The 22,458-nt window shown below is 52.1% G+C and overlaps 1 protein-coding gene across 2 annotated transcripts; it reads left to right on the top strand.

The window, feature by feature from the left end:
• The first annotated feature begins 2,172 nt into the window (after positions 1-2,172).
• CCDC61 (coiled-coil domain containing 61) lies at positions 2,173-22,328 on the top strand. 2 transcript variants are annotated; one of them, XM_061551234.1, is made up of 14 exons: positions 2,173-2,402; positions 5,276-5,466; positions 6,218-6,300; positions 7,884-8,077; positions 9,066-9,203; positions 9,631-9,877; positions 11,031-11,113; positions 12,204-12,394; positions 13,952-14,027; positions 14,685-14,818; positions 17,220-17,301; positions 18,066-18,123; positions 18,995-19,067; positions 19,884-22,328. In XM_061551234.1, the coding sequence occupies exons 2-14, from the start codon at positions 5,316-5,318 to the stop codon at positions 19,976-19,978; spliced, it is 1,605 nt and encodes a 534-aa protein (XP_061407218.1). In that variant the 5' UTR covers positions 2,173-2,402; positions 5,276-5,315; the 3' UTR covers positions 19,979-22,328. The 2 variants fall into 2 exon arrangements, with proteins under 2 accessions (XP_061407218.1, XP_061407217.1); XM_061551233.1 differs by having other exon boundaries at positions 13,949-14,027.
• Positions 22,329-22,458: the final 130 nt, after the last annotated feature.

Below are 22,458 nucleotides of genomic sequence, written 5' to 3'. Positions count from 1 at the left end.
TAACCACCCACCACCACCCCCACCAACAACACCACTAACCCCCACTAATCCCCCCACTAACCCCCCCCCCCAAGAACCCATCCCCACTAACCCCCCACCCTCACCCCCCACTAACTCCCACCACCCCCCACTAAACCCCCCCACTAACCCCCCCCACTAACCCCCCCCCACTAACCCCCCCACTAACCCCCCCCACTAACCCCCTCTCACTAACCCACCCCACTAACCCCCCCCCACTAACTCCCTCCCACTAACCCCCCCCCACTAACCCCCCCCCCACTAACCCCCCCCCACTAACCCCCCCACTAACCCCCCCCCCACTAACCCCCCCACTAACCCCCCCTCACTAACCCCCCCCACTAACCCCCCCACTAACCCCCCCCCACTAACTCCCTCCCACTAACCCCCCCCCCCACTAACCCCCCCCACTAACCCCCCCACTAACCCCCCCTCACTAACCCCCCCCACTAACCCCCCCACTAACCCCCCCCACTAACTCCCTCCCACTAACCCCCCCACTAACCCCCCCCACTAACTCCCTCCCACTAACCCCCCCCCCACTAACCCCCCCCACTAACCCCCCCACTAACCCCTCCTCACTAACCCCCCCCACTAACCCCCCCCCACTAACCCCCCCCACTAACTCCCTCCCACTAACCCCCCCACTAACCCCCCCCACTAACCCCCCCACTAACCCCCCTCACTAACCCCCCCCCACTAACCCCCCCCACTAACCCCCCCACTAACTCCCTCCCACTAACCCCCCCCACTAACCCCCCCACTAACCCCCCCCCACTAATCCCCCCCCACTAACCCCCCCCACTAACCCCCCCCACTAACCCCCCCACTACCCCCCCCCCCACAAACCCCCCCCACTAACCCCCCCACTAACCCCCCCACTAACCCCCCCTCACTAACCCCCCCCACTAACTCCCTCCCACTAACCCCCCCCCACTAACCCCCCCACTAACCCCCCCCCCCACTAACCTCCCCCCCCCACTAACCCCCCCCAAGAACCCATCCCCACTAACCCCCCACCCTCACCCCCCACTAACTCCCACCACCCCCCACTAAACCCCCCCACTAACCCCCCCCACTAACCCCCCCACTAACCCTCCCCCACTAACCCCCCCCACTAACCCCCCCACTAACCCCCCCCACTAACCCCCCCTCACTAACCCCCCCCCACTAACCCCCCCCACTAACTCCCTCCCACTACCCCCCCACTAACCCCCCCCACTAACCCCCCCCCACTAACCCCCCCACTAACCCCCCACTAACCCCCCCCACTAACCCCCCCCCACTAACCCCCCCCACTAACCCCCCCCACTAACCCCCCACTAACCCCCCCTCACTAACCCCCCCCACTAACCCCCCCCACTAACTCCCTCCCACTAACCCCCCCCCACTAACCCCCCCCACTAACCCCCCCCCACTAACCCCCCCCCACTAACCCCCCCCCCACTAACCCCCCCCACTAACCCCCCCCACTAACCCCCCCCACTATCCCCCCCACTAACCCCCCCCACTAACCCCCCCCACTAACCCCCCCCCCACTAACCCCCCCCCACTAACCCCCCCCCCCACTAACCCCCCCCCCCACTAACCCCCACCCCCCACTAACCCCCCCCCCCCACTAACCCCCCCCCCCCACTAACCCCCCCCCCCCCACTAACCCCCCCCCCCCCCACTAACCCCCCCCCCACTAACCCCCCCCCCACTAACCCCCCCCCACTAACCCCCCCCACTAACCCCCCCCCCCCACTAACCCCCACCCCCCACTAACCCCCCCCCCCACTAACCCCCCCCCCACTAACCCCCCCCACTAACCCCTCCACCACCCTCATCCTCCCCCCCACCACCCCCCACATCGCCCCCCAGGGGCTCAAAGGCGGCAATTTTAGCGGCAACGGAGACGGGCCTGGATCGATTTGCCGATTCAGTTCAGCGGGAATCGATTTCGCCGTTTCCTTTGCGGTGCTCGGACCGAATTGGCCGTAAAAGTCATAATTTAGTTTTCTATGTAAGACACGATATTGGCGATTGACTCTTGGGCGCGGGTTCACCTGCTCTCTAGTTAGGCGCGATTCACAAGCGGGCAGGGGGGGGGGGGTGTGTAGCGTGAATCGAAACCCGCATGGAATCGCTCGAACCAGATCGCGTCGACTCGATTCGTGAGTGGTTCGGATCGGCGTAAGCCAGCTTTAAACTCGCTGCCTGTAACGAGAAAATCCGAGCTCGACGGGCTGCCAGGGTAGAGAGGGGAGAGATCAAGCCCCGTCGGAGGTTGTCACACGTCTCCGTGGATGCGTATTGCTTATTTGGACGTTAATTGAATATCTTGCGGGGTCCGAGGCTCGTGGGACTAGTGGAGGTCTGCCGGGGACGCGCGACGCTGCCCGGTAGGAATATGTAGGCCGCATGCGGTCGGAGTATTTTTAAATATATTAAAAAAAATAAAAATCGTAATACTTTTATTACAGTGTTGTTCTTAACGATCACGTTGCGATACGTTGTGCGGGTTGTGTGTATATTTTTTGATCTATAAGAGGTTTATGATTTTACCCTCATCGAGTCGTGTATATCCATGCGGCGTTACTCTAATTATTGATGCGTTTACCCAGCAAAGGTTCTCAGAGTCTCAGGGGTTTTCTTTCAGGAGGATCCTGCATTGGGATGTTTGGCCAATTTCATCAGCGAGCGTTTGGCATGTGTGATGAACTGTATGAGAAACCCAACGGAAGACTGTATTCTATAAATACCTATGGGGACCTCATTTGCCAGTAAAAATATGATAATTGGTTTTTTACCCTTCTATCTGGCCACAAAACTGACACCTTTTTGCAAGGAGTCATGTTTGCATAGACCGCAATACCTGCAGTCATAATACAAACAAAAGAACATAACTCTGATAATGTGCACTGTCCTTGAAGTTGATTGGTCCACACCCGAGACAGCTTTCCTTCGAGCCTAGTCTCATATGGGTTGGACCAGATGACGCCAAAAGGCGCACTATAAATACCTGTTTAACACGAAGGCTTTCGCGACCAATATCCATAATTTATATATTTTTGGGTTAGATCGCGTAAAAATGTGTCGTTAAACCCGCCACCACCCGACACAGCCAATTAGTAAGGTTTGTTACGTAAACAGAACATGTCAATTTGTTACCAGTACAGCACACCGGTGTGTTGGAAAGCAAACAACCCACAACATACTGTACCTACTCTAATCACCCACGAATTTCAATCCCTAACGCTCGTGACGTCACTCCACATCGACCAGCCCCCTAATTAATATTCATGAGCAGGTGGCGGAATTAGCGGGTGACGTCACTCCACATGGGGGGTCGAGGCGCCTCCTCCCCCCTCCTCGGCGTCAACTCACAACCCTCACTGCCAAGGCAGAAGAACCCTCACGTCACGTGGTCTCCGTAACGCTGTTGAGACATCAAAGTAAAAAGGACGTGATGAACAAGGGATTATAACATTTATAAATGAAATAGGTCTGTGTCACCGCGCATTGATGCAATGAATATCACATCGCGGGCTGCTTTTCGCTTGCAAGTTTCAGATTTACTGCAATACACCCGTCACTTGGACAGGCAAAAGGCTCGTTTACTATATTAAAATAGCCTGGGTGGTGCAAACTCTCCTATTGAGTTCGCATTGCGGCACCTACCATAGTAATATGGAATTTTCACCATTTACCCAGCGCCGCCACATGAGTGGAGCACCGCGACATTGCTTCAACAGATTATTTGGTGATGCTGCTGCTGTTGGCGCAATCACAGCGAACAAAAACACACTCAACTCATTCGTCAATAACTATGTGACCTTAAACAGAAAAATATAGAACGGTCGACGTTTCGGGCAAGAGTCCTTCATAGTTACAGAAATGTGCTATGATGACGCGTCAATTGCGAGAAACGTCGCCTCATATATTTTACTTTTTAAGGGAATAGAGTTTTTGACAAACGTCTTTCGAGGTGTTTTGTATTGACATAGTTTTATGTTAATGTGGTACATTAGGAATGGACCACTCTTTTAATTATTTCCTCGTGTGTAACATTACAGTTAAAATCACGCAAAATATAAGTCTAATGAAACCCTTCGTGGGCTTTTATGCATTACAACTTTTTTTTAATGTACCTGTCGATCACGTGAACACTTGGAAATGGAAACGGTGTCTGTTGGTTTCGTTATCTGCTATTCATCATTGGATCTGTAGGTGGCGCTGTCTGTCAATCCTGGAACTGCTGTTGTGAAAAAGAGTGTTGCAGACAATCGTCAGCCCCCAGCCTTCTACCTATAGAACACACCTGGGGTCAAATATAATGAAAATGACAGAAAGTTTTTGGCCGAAATTACAATTACCTTTACATTGAAAAAATATATGCAATGACATGGTTATGTCATGATATTCCCATTCTTCTTGGGTCTTTTCGTAAAGTCATGTAGATAGGTTCACTTTACCGAAAGACCCAAGAATATGAATTCCTGCAGTCACGAAAGCTTTAAGTCAAGATTTCCATTCTTGCTATCCCGGGTGTCAAATCAATACTGATTGATGGCAGCAGTGCGTTTGACTGTTTACAAGGTTTTTTGTCCACGAGTTGTAAATACTGCATGAGAATACTGAGGCGCACCAATCCCATGGAACGTGGGCCATTGACGTTTCGGTCACTACTCTAAATTAGGTAGGCGTTTCTGAGTTTAGCGGTAGGTACCGTTCACATTTACAAGATGAGTTAAAATCCTGTATGAGGTATATGCAGCTAAGTAGTCGGTTACCAGGGGGAAGAACTGCATTCAAGTTGTGGTAGTACGACAAAAGGATGCACACACGGAATTCTTGCTGTCAGGTCAAGAGACAGATCCATGGGCTATCTAAAAACCCAAAAGCCACAATAGGTGTTACAATTGTAAAAGTGGACCTCGTGGATGATTTGTGGACTGGACAACTAAAGTAAAGCAAAACATTGTGGTATGAATTGTAATAACCTCTTGATCTTGTCCCTAAGTGTCGCTGCGTGGCAGGGGTGATGGTCCTGTAAGAGTTTTTCCTTGAAGGACAATTCGACAGTGTAACCCGATAGCGGTGGTGGTGGTGAGACTTAACATTGGACGTTGCTGGTCAAATATCCACTGTGCAGTATCCTTATGATCTGGCCGAAGGAAGGATGTGATAGTGAGGTATGGCAATATTCATGACATTGACTGTAGTTGACATCTTGATCCTGAGCCACTCGGCCACCTTGTTATTTGATTTACAGGCCGCGTTGAGGTGACGTGGAGGGAGGGAGTGGGTGAGTTATGGACAGGTCCCAGGTTCATGCGGAGGGGAGGCTGGAGGTGCGAGGGCTGGAGCTGGAGGTGAGGATGGAGGCGGGCGGCTCCAGCCTGAACGTCGAGGTGCAGGACCCCTACTCCGGAGACTGCTGGAGGGCAGACTTCCAGCCATCGTGTACGTGCGCACTTCACGCATGCACCGCGCACAATCTGTGTGTGTGGATATGTGTGTGGGCGTGTTCCTCCGGCAGGTTAGCCTGCATTGGCTGAGTCATATAGCCCACATGGTCCGCCACCGCATGCCCAAGCGGTATATCTTTGGTCAGATAGAGGAGCTAAACGGGCACAGCACGGGATAGAAAACAGATGGAGGAGGCTCGTGATGGATGCTACTGGGAAGTTGCCCTCCAGCAACAACACAGGGCGGAGCGTTGACGCTCAAGACAATGAGCAGAGCACTGGGCGGCTAACACGCAGTAAGTTGGCATAGTGGGGAGCATAGGTGGTGCATCTGTCAGTCACCTCGGTTAACCCGTAACATCTGGGATTGTCCTGTGACCTACCAGAAGTGAGCCTGCCTCACTCCACGTGGCATTAAGGTGCACGTAGCGATAGTGCATCGGTTAGCACGCTGTCCTACGAACCCGGTGACCCGAGTTCGATTCCCGCTCATGGCCAACACCAGTGATGATTATCTGAACCAGTCCCAGGTCTCCCGTTCGTCGACTCGGCCTCAAATGAGTACCTGGTACGGCGTGTAAACATCGCTACTAGTGAGACAAAGGCGGCCGGGCGTGGTGCTGGCCACCCACCCCCTTCGTGTGCCATACCGGCCTTCATAGGTGCTCGCTAACAGCACTTGCCCCAAGTCTGTTAAGGCTATATGGGGGATCTTTGTCTTTTACATGTGCTTGTGATTTTTGTAGACGTTGAAGATCTGACACATAAAACCGGAAACTTCAAACAATTCTCGGTGTTCTGCAGCATGCTTGAGTCGGCCATAACGCAGGTGAGAGCCTCTCTGAATCCTATGCCCAGGGGTTCTGAACCCTCACTGGACTGACAGCCCCCTGCAGCTGAGGTGTAGACTTCTCAGCGAGATTACCAACGAAAGAAAGGCAAAACGCAGTGGGCGAGATGATGCAAAATTGCAGTGCAGAAAGAGTAGACGGGCAAAGTTGTAGCGGGTTGGAGAAATTGCATCGTCGCATTAATAAAACGGCAAATTTCAACGCACATGGAGATGGAGCCGATATCCACGGCGCATATTCCCGGTCACAGTGCATTCAGTAGAGAGGGTACAATATTGTCAATCGGATTCCAGAGGATTAATTTATTTTTCTTTATATGTTAATATTAATTGATAGCTCTCCTTTGAATTCACTGCATATTGAAGGTTATTATTTAACACCCATAATCCACCAAGAGAGAGCATACAGCTTTTGTAACCGTAGAATTGTTCATTTGTCAATCTGTCAATCACTATAGATCAGGGTGTGTACATATATATACACACACACGAAAATACAGCACTTTGTCAATCCTATAAATGTCCTAATGATGGGCCACTTTGTTGAGCTATCATTTGTGGCGAGGTCGCTTCTGAAAATTTAGTGAATACCTCAGTGGGCTTTGCCTGGTAGGATGGGGATGGTTTAGTTGTATTTGTGTGTTTGGGTGATTTGTTTACCGTTCTTGTACTTTGCACTACAATCGTGTTTTTGTTTTGTTTGTTGTAACGTTCTGACCCGCTCCTACTGGACATCTGTAAAAAAGAGCTTTATAGCTCATCGGATTCCTCCAGTATAAATAAATATTCTGATTCTGGTTTGACCATACTTCACCACACATACTTCAGGGTCAGGACCACTCAAGTGAGCTGTGGTTTGGAATTGAACTCGGGGCTCCAGGTGTAGCGTGATCATGACTGCACCACCGCTCCACCCTTGTGATTAAGAGAGTCATTGTTTTTGTTGTATTATCAAAAACTTCACTCTCATTTTAATGGTAAAAAAAACATTCAATTCAAGATCACATTGCCACCCCTTCTCAATTCGATGCATTCATTAGATTGATTCTATGCATTCATTCAATTTGATGCATTCAATAGATTATATGCATTCATTCGATTAATTCATTTCGATTCATTAATTCGTCCGGGCTGTGCTGTCAACTGAGTGGCACCGTGGTTTAGATCGATTCACAATCGCAGGGGTCACAGTTTCAAATCCCCACCTGGGGTTGATTCCACTCTGTCATCTCTGTGTATGTATGTATGTTGAACTTCTTTCGCACCGTACGTAGCTAACCGTGCTAATCAGAAGTGCGGGGGAAGGGGAGGGGGCATGGGTGCGAGGGGAGGGTAGCTGGGGGGGCTGTGGGTGGGGGGGCCTGGGGGTGTACCACTTTCGGGAAGGTGGGGGGGTAGAATCAGGGTTTCAGTCGCCTGTGACTAAAATGGCCTCTCGGTCCAGTCACAGACAGTTGTCCTCTGGAAAGACTCGCTACGGCAATGTGGAATTTCCATCCAACACTCGTTTGAACAGGAGGACTCTGACCGTTGTCGTTGACCCGACTCGGCTGTTTATTCAGAGCAGCGAGTCGGTGAGCCTTGACCTCCTGACCTATGCCAACCTGGAGCGAATGAGGAGCCGTAAAGGCGGGCCGGCCATGCGGTCAGCGCTGCATCCCTCCACCGCCGCCACCACCACTCCCAGTGGCGCCGCCAACCCAGCACTCAACTCCAAGCGCTACCTCATTCTCATCTACACGGTGGAGTTTGACAGGTGCCCTCCGCCAGCAGCAACAGCAGCAACAGCAGCATGACTGCAACACTGTTTCTTAATGCCATCACCACCGCCATTGTGATGGTGGCTGTGCACGTGGCCTGTAATCCAGCACCGCGGAGGCGAGGGTTGGTGGATCGCGTAAATGTTGTGAAACTCTCTTCCCCCGTGGGAGTCGAGGAGGAGCCATGACTTTGCTCGCCAGGAGAAGGCAGCACTGCAAGTCGAATAATCGCCATCCGTTTCTATCTGTACGGGGAGAGAGTTTTGTCCCCTCGCATGCGTGGGTTTTGTCGAGGTGCTCCAGTTTCCTCCCACTTGTATAATAAACATAACTCTTTGTGAATTGGCTTAAAACATCAAAACATTTAAACTCAATGTAGCAGCAGGACCCTCCTGAAAAAGAGTCGTGCGACTCAGTGTGGCTCTCCTGGATAAATGAGTAAATTATTCATTACCATCATCAGCGCTGTCACCATCAGCAGCTCTGTCAGCAGCAGCATTTGCAGCCATCACCGCTCATTACTACCAGTTACCACTACCACCAGCAAGATTACTGTGATCGCCACCACCGTCACTATCATATGCAAAATCACCATCGGCATCCTAATAACAAATCTCGCCACCAGAAAGCATTACTCACATTGTTGTCACAGCTGCACATGGCACACAGATGTACAGGCAGTCAAGCACAAAGGTGTACGTGCACACAGGTGTACATATACATAAGTGTACGTGCGCAGAGGCATAGTCACACATGCACACAGGTGTAAAGGCATACGGGCAGACAGGTCAAGGTGTCCATGAGTACAGGTGTACAGACATTCAGGCACAAAGGTGTGTGTTGGTACAGGTGTACACACACAGGCACGTAGGTGTGTGTTGGTACAGGTGTTTCCAGGTGTACACACATACAGGCACACAGTTGAGTGGGCCTGCCACAGTAGTCCTGCAGGACTCACCGTGTCCGCCCGTTCCCCCTGCGCAGGATCCACTACCCGCTGGCGCTGGGCTACGCGGGGCGCCCGGATACCGCCACCCTGCAGAGAGCCGTGCGCCAGCTCAAGGAGGAGCTGTCCCACCTGCGGGGTCACCCGGGCGTCGTGCAGGACCACAAGCACAGGGAGTGAGTGCAGCAGCCACGCTCACCTCTCAACTCTGAGCCCGTCTACCCCATTGTATATCTCCTACGCACTGATATACGTGTGTACTTGGTACGTGTCCATTCCATGTACGTTTTGTACTTTGTTTAAAGGGATGCTGCCATGGTGTAACGCTGAGCACATGAAGTCTCGCAATCCAGAGGTCGTCAGCATGATCTCCCAGTGCGCCAGTGTAAATGGGTAAACCGTGGTTAATTGATATGAAGACCACGTGTGGTGGGGTAAAGTGTGATTTCTTCAATGTCAAATATCCTTTCATGGGGCTCCTAGATCTTCCTTAGCGGAGGCCCCTCTGTCAGCAGTGGGACTGAGCAAGCAATTGCACACCTGCACAACTCTCCCATTTTTCGCTCTGTAAACTCTAAAGCCTCCTCCCCCATCGCGCACCAGGCTGGAGTCTCTCCAGCGCGACAAACGCGAGCTGGAGGCACTCGTTGCCCGGCTGCAGAAGAGAGCGGAGGGTGGCGGCTGCGGTGGTGCGAGCGACGCCGGCGTCGTCGGCGCCACGGCCGCCAAGGAGCTGCGCGTGCTGCGACGCCTCGTGTCGAGCCTCCAGGAGGAGCTGGGCCGCGAGAGAGCCAAGGCCCAGCGCTTGGCCGCCAAGAGGTCGCAGGAAATCCGCAGGCTCAACGACGAGGTGCAAGCAGCGACCGTGACGATGGGATTTTTGTTGATCGTTTACACCCCCGCCTGAGCCTGGTGCTGTGTAACACAGCACGAGGCTGGGTGGGTCAGGGGGGTTTAGGCCTCGGCAAGGTAAGGCAATTTACCCTTTTTACCGGGTAAAAGGGTAAAGGTAAAGGGTAAAGGTAAAGGTGTCGACATTCCAAGGGGTAAGGTAAAGGGTAGGGTAAAGGTAGCTTGGAAGAATTACCCGGTGGAGTAAAGGTAGCGTAAAGTATTACCTGGTAAATACGGTACCTTATTTACCGCTAAAAGCTCCGTGGCGCAGTCCGTGGCCTCCATTTAATAAGTAATATTTTAAATAACTTTTTTAAAAACACACTTTTAAACTCCACGACTCCAGGAAGTGGCCCCGAAGCTTGCCATAACGTAAGGGGCCGTGGCCAATTACAGCCAACGTCAGTTGAGCGTGGACAATTAGACCCAAGCCGAAACATAACATATAAAAAATAATGTTTAAAAAAATATATATTTTTATGATATAATATATTGTCATCAGTATGACATACCACATTGGGAAGTGGGTTAAAGTTGAGTTACAAAATTTGAGGATACAACAACGACGACAACGACGCCGACAACAACGACGACAACGACGCTGACAACAACGACAACAAGCGTGTAAAATTGGAATCATCGAGAGTATTCTATATGAATAAAGCGCTCTACCTAGCATTTACCGCTATAAACCTTTTTCATGTGTAGTTCCCTAGTAATTACCCTGTAATCGGGTAATTTGTATGGGGTAAAGGTAAAAGCTAGGGTAAAGGTAGGCTCGTTGCTTTTACCTTTTACCTTACCTTGCCGAGGCCTAGGGGGGTTCCTAGTAGCTGCGTCGGAAATCGTTGGTGCTGCGATGGCGTTGCTGCTGTTATGGCGTTGGCACCGTGACGAAGTTGGCGCAGTGATTGCGTTGGCTTAGTGATGGCATTGGCTTACTGATGGCGTGGGCGCCGTGATGGCGTGGGCGCCGTGATGGCGTGGGTGCCGTGATGGCGTGGGCGCCATGATGGCGTGGGCGCCATGATGGCGTGGGCGCCATGATGGCGTGGGTGCTGGGATGGTGCTGTCATGATGATGTTGGTGCCGTGTGTCCGTTGGTGCAGCTGGAGGAGGCGCGGGCGTCGGAAAGGAGTCTCCGTGCCCGCGTCAAATGTCTCAGCACCGAGCTGGCGCTGTACAAGAGGGGGTGAGTGAGCCCACGCGCATGTTCAATGATGCAACCAAAAAACACAACGGCTCTCGTAGATGTACAATGCACAACAACATAATGTAATAATCATACGATCGCATATAACCCAGTGGTACAGCCATCGAGGGTGCTGGCGCTGCATCAGCGCCGGTGTCCACAGGCTGGAAGGCTCGAGGTGTCGGGCTGTGGCAGGGAGGGATAGTGGACAGTGGGTCGGGGAGGGGAGGGGGGCCTATTTAATTCTCAGCTCTTGGGGCCCACGACAACATCGCTGCCGCAACTGCAGAAGTGGTACACGGATGAGCCGCTTAAAATGTATTCTTGCACTCACGATATGTAACATCGAATGGTGTGCAAGAATATCGATTATTATTTAAGATTCGTGCAAATTGCATGAAAATCACATGCGAATGTTTTGCTAACTTTAGGCTCGTAGTAGAAATGGAGTCGAGAATTCACATGAGGATGACAGAACTTAGAAGAAAATGTAAACGAGATCTATATTATAAATGGGATGGCACGACATATGAGGCAAATGAGGAAAATCAGACGAGGAATGGGAAACTGCAAATCACATTGTAACAAACAAGATGGTACAGATGAGAAATAGGGCAAGCGGGACGGAACAAACAATATAAAGGAGGTGGTAAAAACAAGACAAGAAGAGAGGAGGTTCTTCAACAATGACCTCGAATCGTGACGATTCAGCAAATCACCTGGGCGGTGACTCATGCCCTGACTTACTCACTCATGAACTGATGAACTGATTCACTGTTGGACAGGCGGACTGATTCACTGATGAACAGACTGACTCCCTGATGGATGGATGGACGGATTGACTCACTGATGGATGGATGGACTGACTCACTGACTCCCTGATGAACAGACTGACTCCCTGATGGACAGACTGACTCCTGATGGATGGATAGACTGAGTCACTGATGGATGGATGGACGGATTGACTCCTGATGGATGGATGGATGGACTGACTCACTGATGGACAGACCGAGTCACTGATGGACAGACTGGCTTCACTGACAGGGACGGGTGGACCAGCAGCTCGTTACTCAGACTCCTTGTGCCCCAGGAGGGTCACTCCCGTGCTGCCCCCAGCGGAGCGTTCCCGGGGCAGCGAGAGGGCGGCGTCCGGGGGCCCCGGAAGGGCCCGGGGTGAAGTTCGCTCCACGTCCCGCGAGAGGGAGAGAAGGACCGCGTCCAGGGAGGGGCGCCCCCCCGTCCGTGGTCCCCACTTACGGACCCCCTCTCTGTCGCCTGCCGGTGAGGACGGACACTCGCCCACTCGTCCACTTAAATGCTCTACCACTCACTCCCTACTCATCCACTCGTTTTCACGCTCACCTGCTCACTCCGAGCTTATCAAATTGCTCACTCATACACTCACCCACCCACTCGCTCACCCACTCACCCACCCACGCTCTCACCCACTCACTCACCCACTCACCCACCCACTCACTCACCCACTCACCCACTCACCCATTCACTCATTCACGCACTAACTCACTCACCTACTTGCTCACATGCTCACTTACTCTCCATTCACTCCCTACTCATCCACTCATTCTCACCTCACTTGCTCACTCCTTGCTTATAAATTGCTCGCTCACTCACTCACAGACTCACTCATTTGCGCACTCACTTACCCACTTGCTCATGTACTTACCCGCTCACTCACTCCCCGTTCACACACTTGCCCACTCATTAATTTGCCCCACTCACTGCTTCGCTCATTCACCCACTCACTCGCTTAGACACCCACCCTCTCGCTCATTAACCATCTCCACTCATACACACACACACCCACCCACTCATTCACTTACTCGATCTTTCGGCCACCCACCTATTTTGAATCTAATGAGATATTTGATAGTCTGTTAAAATTAAATCAAGAGTGTGAGAGTATGTATATAGAACTGAACATATTTTTATTGTATGTCTGCTTGTATATGTGTGTATACTGTGGATGTAATAGGTGTATGTATGTTTGTGTATTTTGTATGGAGAGTGGGGAGCGTTAGTGCAGCGGTTAGCGCGCTGCACTATTAACTCAGTCACCCGGGTTCGATTCCCACTCACGGTCAACAGCATCTGAACTGGTCCTGGGCCTTCCCTAGGTCGACTCAGTCACAAATAAATACCTGGTGTGGTGTGTAAGATATCAGTACTGGGCAGATGAAGGCAGTCAGGCGTGGTGCTGGCCACCCACCCTCTCGTGAGCTGTGCCGGCCTTCATAGGTGCTCGCTAACAGCACTTGCCCCAACAGTTTGTTCAAGGCTAAACGGGGGATCTTGGTTTTATGTATGGAGAGCAGTAGTGGAGTGGTTAGCGTATTGTACTACGAACCTGATTTTGATTCCAGTGACGATTGTCTAAACTGGTCCCGAGCCTTCCCTAGGTAGACTCAGCCTTAAATTTGTACCTAGTGCGGTGTGTATACTTCCAGCGCTGGAGAGACAAAGGTGGCCAGGCATTGGGCCATGCCGGACTTCATAGGTGCTTGCTAACAGCACTTGCCCCAACAGTTTGTTCAGGATATTTGCTCTTCGTGTGTGTGCACTGTGTGTATTGTGTGCTGTGTATATTGCGTGTGTATGTGTGTGTATGTGTGTATTATGTGTGTGCTGTGTGTGTATGTGTGCTGTGTGTATTGTGTGTATGTGTTCTGTGTGTATGTGTTCTGTGTGTATGTGTGCTGTGTGTATTGTGTGTGTGCTGTGTGTATGTGTGCTGTGTGCTGTGTGCTGTGTGTATTGTGTATTGTGTGTGTATGCTATGTGTGTGTGTGTGTATTGTGTGTGTGCGCACATGTCCAGCAGGCCGTGTGCCGGCCTTTGACCCCACGGCGTACGTGCGTGAGCGAGAGCAGCGCAAGAAAGAGGCAGAGCTGCGTGGGTGAGAGATACACAATGATCGTGCGTGTGTGCACACCTTGTGCTTGGCACCGTGATACACACACAGATAAACACTGAGCACTGTACGCACGGTGTGTATACATAAACACCGCACGTACCATCCCGTTGTGTATTACACTGCCGGCTGCGCCTTGTGTACCGCACCGTGTATCCTGCCGTGTGTATCAGACTGCTTACCACCCCGTATGTACCACACATTGTGGTACACACAGTGTGTACCACACAGGAATGGAACTCAGGTCACCGGGTTCATAGCGCAGCACACTAACAGCTGCACCACTGCTCCCCATGTTGTACCACACTGTGTGCTGCGCTATGAACCCGGTGACCTGAGTTCCATTCCTGCTCACGGCTAACAACACTGGTGACGATTAATTTGAACCAGCCCTCGGCCTCCCCTAGGTCGACTCAATCTTAAATGAGTACCTGGTACGGTGTGTAAAAACATCGCCACTGGGGGAGACAAAGGCGGTCGGGCGTGGTTGCTGGCCACCCACCCCCTCGTGTGCCGTGCTGGCCTTCATAGGTGCTCACGAACAGTACTTGCCCCTACAGTCTGTTGAGGCTATGTGAGGGATCTTTGTTCTACGCTGTGCGTGCCGTGTGGCGTGTCTAACCGTGCGGCGTGCGCTGGCAGTTCGAGGCAGCGTCGCCGGGAGCTGCAGGGGACCCCGGGGAGCGGGGGCTCCAGCGGGGGCAGGGGTCGCCCGCGGTCGCGCCCTCCCTCGGGGGGACGAGCGCTCAACGGGCAGAACACACGCAGCTCCTCCCGTGAGAACACACGAACACGCACGAACATGTGTGTGTGTGTCACTGTGCATGTCAGTGTGTGCGACAGGGATGTCCGCTGGCTCCCACATTATTTAACATCTATTTTGACCATGTAGTTCGTGAAGCCTTCAATAGCTGTACCGGGGGAATTTCTATTTGGTACAGATATAATAGGAGGCTGATCGACGCCCGGGTGCGATCAAGGGATGGCTCCCTATTGGTCAACCACGTTATGTATGCCGATGATTTGGTAATAGCTGCTCATTCAGAAGAGGAGTTGGAGAAGCTGCTGCTGAGACTGGAGCGTGCCACTAAGAGGTGGGGCCTTACCATCAGCCCCACCAAAACTAAGCACCTGCCTGGGTATTTTGTACCATCGGACACTCCACCCCCACAACTCCCAATCGGTGATGGGGCAGTAGTGGAGAGAGTGGAGAGTTTCCCATACCTGGGCAGTGTGCTTAGGACCGGCTCCAGTTTAACAGCAGAGGTCTCACTCCGAATCAGTCGAGCGGCAATATCTTTTCATCGGTTGCGTAACGCTGTGTGGAAGCTACCTGGTCTGTCGCTCCGCACGAAGCTTCAGGTCTTCTCGGCCACAGTCATTCCCTCCCTTCCCTACGCTTGTGAAACGTGGACCCCCCTAATGGAGCATCTTCGCCGGTTGGAAACATTTAGGCTGGCCTGCCTACGATCCATCCTGGGTTTAACCAGGCTGGATTGTGTGAGGAGCTCACAAATCCTTGAAAGATCTGGTCAAAGTCCCATCGGTGAGCTCCTCCGGCAGGCAAGGCTGCGTTGGCTGGGTCATGTAGCCCGCATGCCCAGCCACCGCATGCCCAAACAGCTCTTGTTCGGCCGGATCGAGGGGGCTAAACGGGCGTGGCACGGGCTAGAGAAGAGATGGAGTGATGTGGTACAGGAGGACGTGGAGCTGAGTGGAATTGCCGATGACTGGTACCAGCAGTATCAAGATCGGCCTCAGTGGAGGAGGCTCGTGAAGGACGCTACTGGGTAGTTGGAGGCAATCGCCCTCCAACAACAACGGAGGGCGGAGGAGCGACGCTCACAACAACGAGCGGAGCGCCGGGTGGCTAAAGCACAGCAATTTGGTACAGTAGGGGGCACAGGTGGTGCATCAGCCAGTCATCTCGGTCATCTCGATCAGTCGACCCATGGCACCTGCTGGGTCTGCCCCGTGACCTCCTGCCAGCGGGCGTTCGACACTTCACGTGGCCTCAAGGTGCACTTGGCCTGGCACAAGCGTCGTGGTGACGTCACCGCCACTTCGTGGCGAATGGCGGTTGTTGTTGTCAGTGTGTCAACGTGCGTGTCCGTGTTAGTGTAGTTGTTCGCTGCCTGCGCTGCACACCCGGTGACCCGAGTTCGATTTCCGCTCACGGCCAACACCAGTGACGAATATCTGAACCGGTCCTGAGTCGCCAATGAGTACCTGGTGCGATGTATAAACATCGCCACTAGGGAGACAAAGGCGGCCGGGCGTGGTGCTGGCGACCCACCTCCTCGTGTGCGGTGCCGGTCTTCATAGGTGCACTTGCCCAAACAGTCTCTTAAGGCTATACTGGCGGGGTGGGGGGGTGTCTTGGGTATTTTGTGACATCAATAACTCCACCCCCTCTGCAAGAGTATAGAATGGTTGTATAGAAGTTGGAGGCAGTTCCGTATCAGAATAAGTGTGGTCATGACCACCTCTGGTTTGGCAGCGGAGGTCTCGCTCCAATTTATTGGAGCGCCATTACCTTTTCAATGGCTGCATAGCGCTAAGTGAAAGCTTCCTGGCCTATCGCTCTCCGTATGAAGCTCTGGGTCTTCTCGGCCAAAGTTAAGCCCACTCTTTTCTTTGCTTGCGAAACATGGAGCACTTTACAGGAACACCAGTGCCATATTGAAACAGTCAGACTGCCCAGAATCTATCTTGAGTTTAACTCGGCTGGATTGTGTGAAGAGCTCACAGAAGCTTGAAAGATCTGGACAAAGTCCCATTTGTGAGCTCCTCTGGCAAGGCGAGGTTGCGTTGGCTGGGTCAAGTTAACCCATACGCCCAGTGGGGTTGTATGATAGAGGCTGAATGAGCATGGCACGGCCTAGAGAAGAGATGGCTGATGTGGTACAGGAGGACTCGGGGTGGACTTTCTGAAGACCAGTACCAATGGTGTTAGCATCGACTCTGTGGAGGGTTGCTAATGGAGGGTGTTACTGGGAAAATCTATCTGGCCCTTCCAGAATGTGAACGTAAGTTACATCACTCAGTCACTGTCTGTACGAGACGTATGTATTATCTATGTATAGACGTGTGTGTGTGTGTGTGCAGTGCTTGTAAACAGCACTTGCCTCAACAGTCTGGTAGAGGCTATGTGGGGGGATCTTTGTCTTTGTGCAGTGGAGAGCGCCCACAGTCGGCGATCATCAGCAGGTTCCGGCAGCGACGCTGCCCCCTTTTCCGAGCCTCTCACCTCCGCCACGTGAGTCCCTCTCCTCCTCCTCCTCCTGCTGCTGCTGCCACCGACACTATAGCCGATTCAACTGCTGCAGCCGAGAATGCAGCCCAGTACTCGTCAAAAACAAACAACTCTGTGACCCCTCTCAGGCAGTAGTGACACGACGTCCTTCAGGCTCGCATTACTCGTTCTCACAATCCTACAAATGCAACTTTTTCTTTTTCTTGGTAAGGCCCACCGAGCGATGTAGCTCTTTTTCACAAGCAACCTGGCTCTCACAAATGATAGCTCAACAAAGTGTCTGAAACCTTTTGCAAGGAATCATGTTTACATTAGCCAGAAAAAATGGGAAAAACCCTATTATTACATGATGTAGATGCTTACTTTGATAGTGCGATGTCTTTGAACTGTGCGCCTTTTGGCATCATCTGGTCGAACACCGTATGAGACTAAGCTCTAAGGAAAGCTGTCTCTGGTGTGGACCAATCAGTTTCAAGGACAATGCATAAATTATCAGTGTTGTTTTTCGTTTGCATTTTGACTGCAAGTATTGTGGTTAATGTAAACATGAGTCCTTGCAAAAGGTTTCAGTTTTGTCGCCTGAAAAAAGGGTAAAAACCCGATTATTGTGGTACGTGGTGTGGGTTGGTGTGTTGTGGCATGTGATGTGCTATTGTTTTCGTTGTCGTGTGGCATGATGTGCGATGGTATAGCGTTGGCTGGTGATACAGTGTGGTGTCGTGTCATGTCGTATCATTGTCGTGCAATGTGTTGTTGTTGTTGTGCAGAACCCATAGACGTGGAGGTAAAGCCGTGAAAAAGAGCTCCTGGGAAAGCCCAGCTGAAGTGAGAACTGCCGACACCACTCACACAGCACCCCACCACTCACCACTCACACAGCACCCCACCACTCACCACTCACACAGCACCCCACCACTCACCACTCACACAGCACCCCACCACTCACCCCTCACACAGCACCCCACCACTCACCACTCACACAGCACCCCACCACTCACCACTCACACAGCACTCACCACTCACACAGCACCCTACTACTCACCACTCACACAGCACCCCACCACTCACCACTCACACAGCACCCCACCACTCACCACTCACACAGCACTCACCACTCACTCACCACTCACACAGCACCGCACCACTCACACAGCACCCCACCACTCACCCCACACTCACCACTCACACAGCACTCACCACTCACCACTCACACAGCACTCACCACTCACCCCACCACTCACCACTCACCCCACACTCACCACTCACACAGCACCCCACCACTCACTACTCACACAGCACTCACCACTCACCACTCACACAGCACTCACCACTCACACAGCACCCTACCACTCACAACACTCACTTACCACTCACACAACACTCACTCACCACTCACACAGCACTCACCACTCACACAACACTCACCGTTCACACAGCACTCACCACTCACCACTCACACAGCACCCTACCACTCACACACCACTCGCACAGCACTCACCACTCACACAGCGCTCACCACTCACTCACCACTCACACAGCACTCACCACTCACACAGCACCCCACCACTCACCACTCACACAGCACGCGACCAAACTTGTGCATTTATGTGTGCATGAGCATGCTTGTGCGTGTGTACGTGAATGCGGGTGAGTGAGTGTGTGCATACTCATCATGTTCGTGCGCTCGTTTCCTCAGCCCAAGCGGGGCCGTGCGGAGCGGAGACGGCAGCTGGCCAGCACGCCCACAGCGACCCAACCCGCCGACACAAGTGAGGACATGTCCCTCCCTCGGTGTCCGTCTGGTTGTTAACCTCTCTCTCTCTGCCTCTCTCTCTCTCTGCATGGCCCTTTCTGCATCTCCATTTCTCTCCAAACCTCAAACCCCTCCGTGCGTTCACAGTTGGCTGCTCATGCCAACAAGCATCTCTCACCTCCACTAACACAGGACGCGGCATGGTGCTGGCCACTCAACCGCTCGTGTGCCGTGTCATCCTTGACAAATGCGAGGCAACAACACTTGCCACGCCGGTCCGTGGGGTGCATCTGTGCCAGTCACCTCGGCCAGTCAACTGATAACGCCCGGGTCTGTGCCATGGCCTGCTGCCAGCGAGCCTTCCACACTTCACACGGCTTCAAAGGGCACCCAGGCTGGCATGAGCGCAGCGGTGACATCACTGCCACTTAGTCGTGAATGACGGCTGTTGTTTTTATTATTTATGCCTGCTTGTGTCTGATATCCTGTGTACGATCTGCCTGTGTGTGTGTACGGGGAATGGTAGTGTAGCGATTAGCGCACCGCGCTACAAACCTGGCGACCCGGGTTCAATTCCCGCTCACGGACAACACCGGTGATGATTATCTGAACTGGTCCCAGATCTCCCCTACGTCGACTCGGCCTCAAATGAGTACCGGGTGCGGTGTGTAAACATCGCCACTGGGGAGACAAAGGCGGTTGGGGCATGGTGCTGGCCACCCACCCCCTCGTGTGCCGTACTGGCCTTAATAGGTGCTCGCTAAAAACACTTTCCCCAACAGTATGTTAAGGCTATATACGGGGGATCTTTGTCTTTGTGTGTTTTCTGCAGTGACCTACTACAGCCAATCGGCCGACCTTTCCGAGATCGACGCTCGCCTCGACGCTCTGCAGGACTACATGCGTGCGCTAGAAGCCCACAAGTAGCCCCTCCGTCCCTCCCACCGGTAGCTCCTCCGTCCCTCCCACCGGTAGCCCCTCCATCCCTCCCACCACGGCCACCTTCGTGGGAGTGTCGCCCATGGGTAGCACGTCGTCAGTGCTCGCCACTTGGCACCATCTTTACCAACACCTCCCAATGCCTATTAGAGCACGACAACACTCGTCATGCAGTATCACATCATCAGAGTACCTACCACGCAGTCGTATCTGCCTCATCGCCACTACCACGCAGTCGTATCTCACCATCAAGTCCCCCGTGTAGCCTTAACAGATCGTTGGGACAAGTGCTGCGAGCACCTATGAAGGCTGACACGGCACACGAGGGGGTGAGTGGCCAGCCCTACGCCCGGCCGCCTTTGTCTCCCCATTGGCGATATTTAACCACCGCACCAGTTACTTTAGCCCGAGTTGACACAAGGAAGGTCGAGGACCAGTTCAGATATTCAGATCCGGTGTTGGCTGTGAGCGGGAATCGAACTCGGGTCGCTGGGTTCATAGCAGCGCGCTAACCACTCCCGGAGTATCTCATCATCACAGCACCTGCCACGGCTGTGTGAAGCACCACAGCATTGCACCCTTCTAAAGATCACCTCCCTCGCTATGGCAGGGTCATGTGGCATGGTTAAGATGTGTTGGCATGCCTGCGATTCGGCACTTTCCAGCCGGGGTTGATAGGATATTGTAAAGACCAAAATATCTCAGCGTGGATTTTAGAGTTTTTCCTTTGTGTGTGCGTTTGTGGGTTTTCTCTAGCGTCTCTTGTTTTTTTTCCTTGTGCAGAAACCCTGATTTTAAAAGATTTATCCAGACATTCCAATGCAAATAAATCGTCAAAAAGCCTCCCTGCGCAAGCAATCAAGGAGCGATGCTCTTCTTGCAGTTATGACAATTCCCCATTCACATGACAGAGGCGAGTTCATTATCTATCGGATGATCGCTGTTAACTTTTCACGCGGCATTAATTTTATTGTGTGAAAGTGTGATGGGCCGAGCCGATTTCGGAGCACCGTGCATAGAGAGCTCCGATTCCAGCAGGATCCTTCAGATGCCAGCAGCAGATTTTCCTGCGTAGATGCCTACTCCCGTCATAGAAGTGTCGAAGCCGAGGACCGCAAATGGGGTGCCGTGCAAATCGATTGAGCAGGCACGCTTGTCTACGAATTGATAGGTGAGATTTAAAACCTGAATATGTTGAGCGACTTTAAAAGCCATCGCTATTGGATTACACCGAGCTTGAAGAAACGAACATAATCCCCATTTTCTGTAATTTCAGAGTTTTGTAAACGGTTAATGTTTTGACTTATGCGGTGATTCTAGAAACTCAACAATTTTGTCATTAACACAAACCTTAAAAATAAAATATATTACAGGTAACGTTGAGGAAAATGGCCCTTCTAAGCACACATATTTATGCAGATGGACCGTTACCTCAAATGTATACATTATATATTTGTTATTTTAAGGCCATAGTTTTCGTGATAAACGCGTTACATTCCTTTTGTTACTGGTGCTCTCGTGCCCAACTGGCGATGCAGCAGCGTCACCAAACAACTTGTTTCAGAATTATTCTACGCTTTGGCGAAAAAAGCCATTGGCTGCTTCTGAAGCTGGCGTGGTCCTTTACTCGAGTTTTGAAAAAAACGATATTGTAAGCAAGTTAAATGTGCGCCAATGGCAATCCGAATACACACTAATCCCAGAGTAATTACACGGGATCACCAGAACTTGCCTTTTGGTGATCGGGCTACAGTAACGAGTTCCTCCCCAACATAGGTGACGGCTTCGCTCGCAATGCCTCTCGGCACGTTGGTTCTCAATTTGGGAGCCACTGGCCCAGACCCACGTCCTCGCGTGCCCACGGATTTTGGGGTTTGATTTGCATGTTGCCGCGATATTTGTCATGTACATACATATATTTTATTGGCGTCCTGCGTGATGTGAATTGCTGAACTTTTTAAAACTCTTGTATATTGCCTTGTTTTTGGATGTCTTCAGAACTTTTCAGATTTTTTTTTTTACGGTTAAAATGCCGCGGATGTTACCTACAGGGTTCACCACGAAGTGAATACTTCCTGTTGTCCATAGTCAGATCAAAATGTCATCACGGCGCGTACCAACAAAGCGACCGCGGCAATCGCCTCCTTCCTTCTGCCAGGTCATCGAGTTGTCACACACTTGACACTCGATCTCCCGAGGCCTGCTCACGGTCTCACGACCACCGTCTCCTTGTAGGGCTCTCCCCCTTGCCTTGCGGTTCGCTCGTCCTTCAAGTACCACTCGTACAACCCCGAGATTGAATATTATTTCTGTATTTGGACGCTGTATAAATAAACACATTATTTAAAACACATGCAGGCAAACACAAATTCAAAAGTGTTTAGGTAAAAATGCAATTGTCACATTTTTAAAGACGCACGCAAATTCTTGTCCATGAGCGCTAGCAGGGGGTGACGATGCCACTTGGG

The sequence above is a fragment of the Lethenteron reissneri genome, chromosome 14, assembly GCF_015708825.2.
Source record: "Lethenteron reissneri isolate LAM-NWPU_2019-01 chromosome 14, ASM1570882v1, whole genome shotgun sequence".
NCBI classification, from domain to species: domain Eukaryota; kingdom Metazoa; phylum Chordata; class Hyperoartia; order Petromyzontiformes; family Petromyzontidae; genus Lethenteron; species Lethenteron reissneri.
Note: the sequence above shows the minus strand (reverse complement) of the source record. Positions and strands in the feature narration are given on the sequence as shown.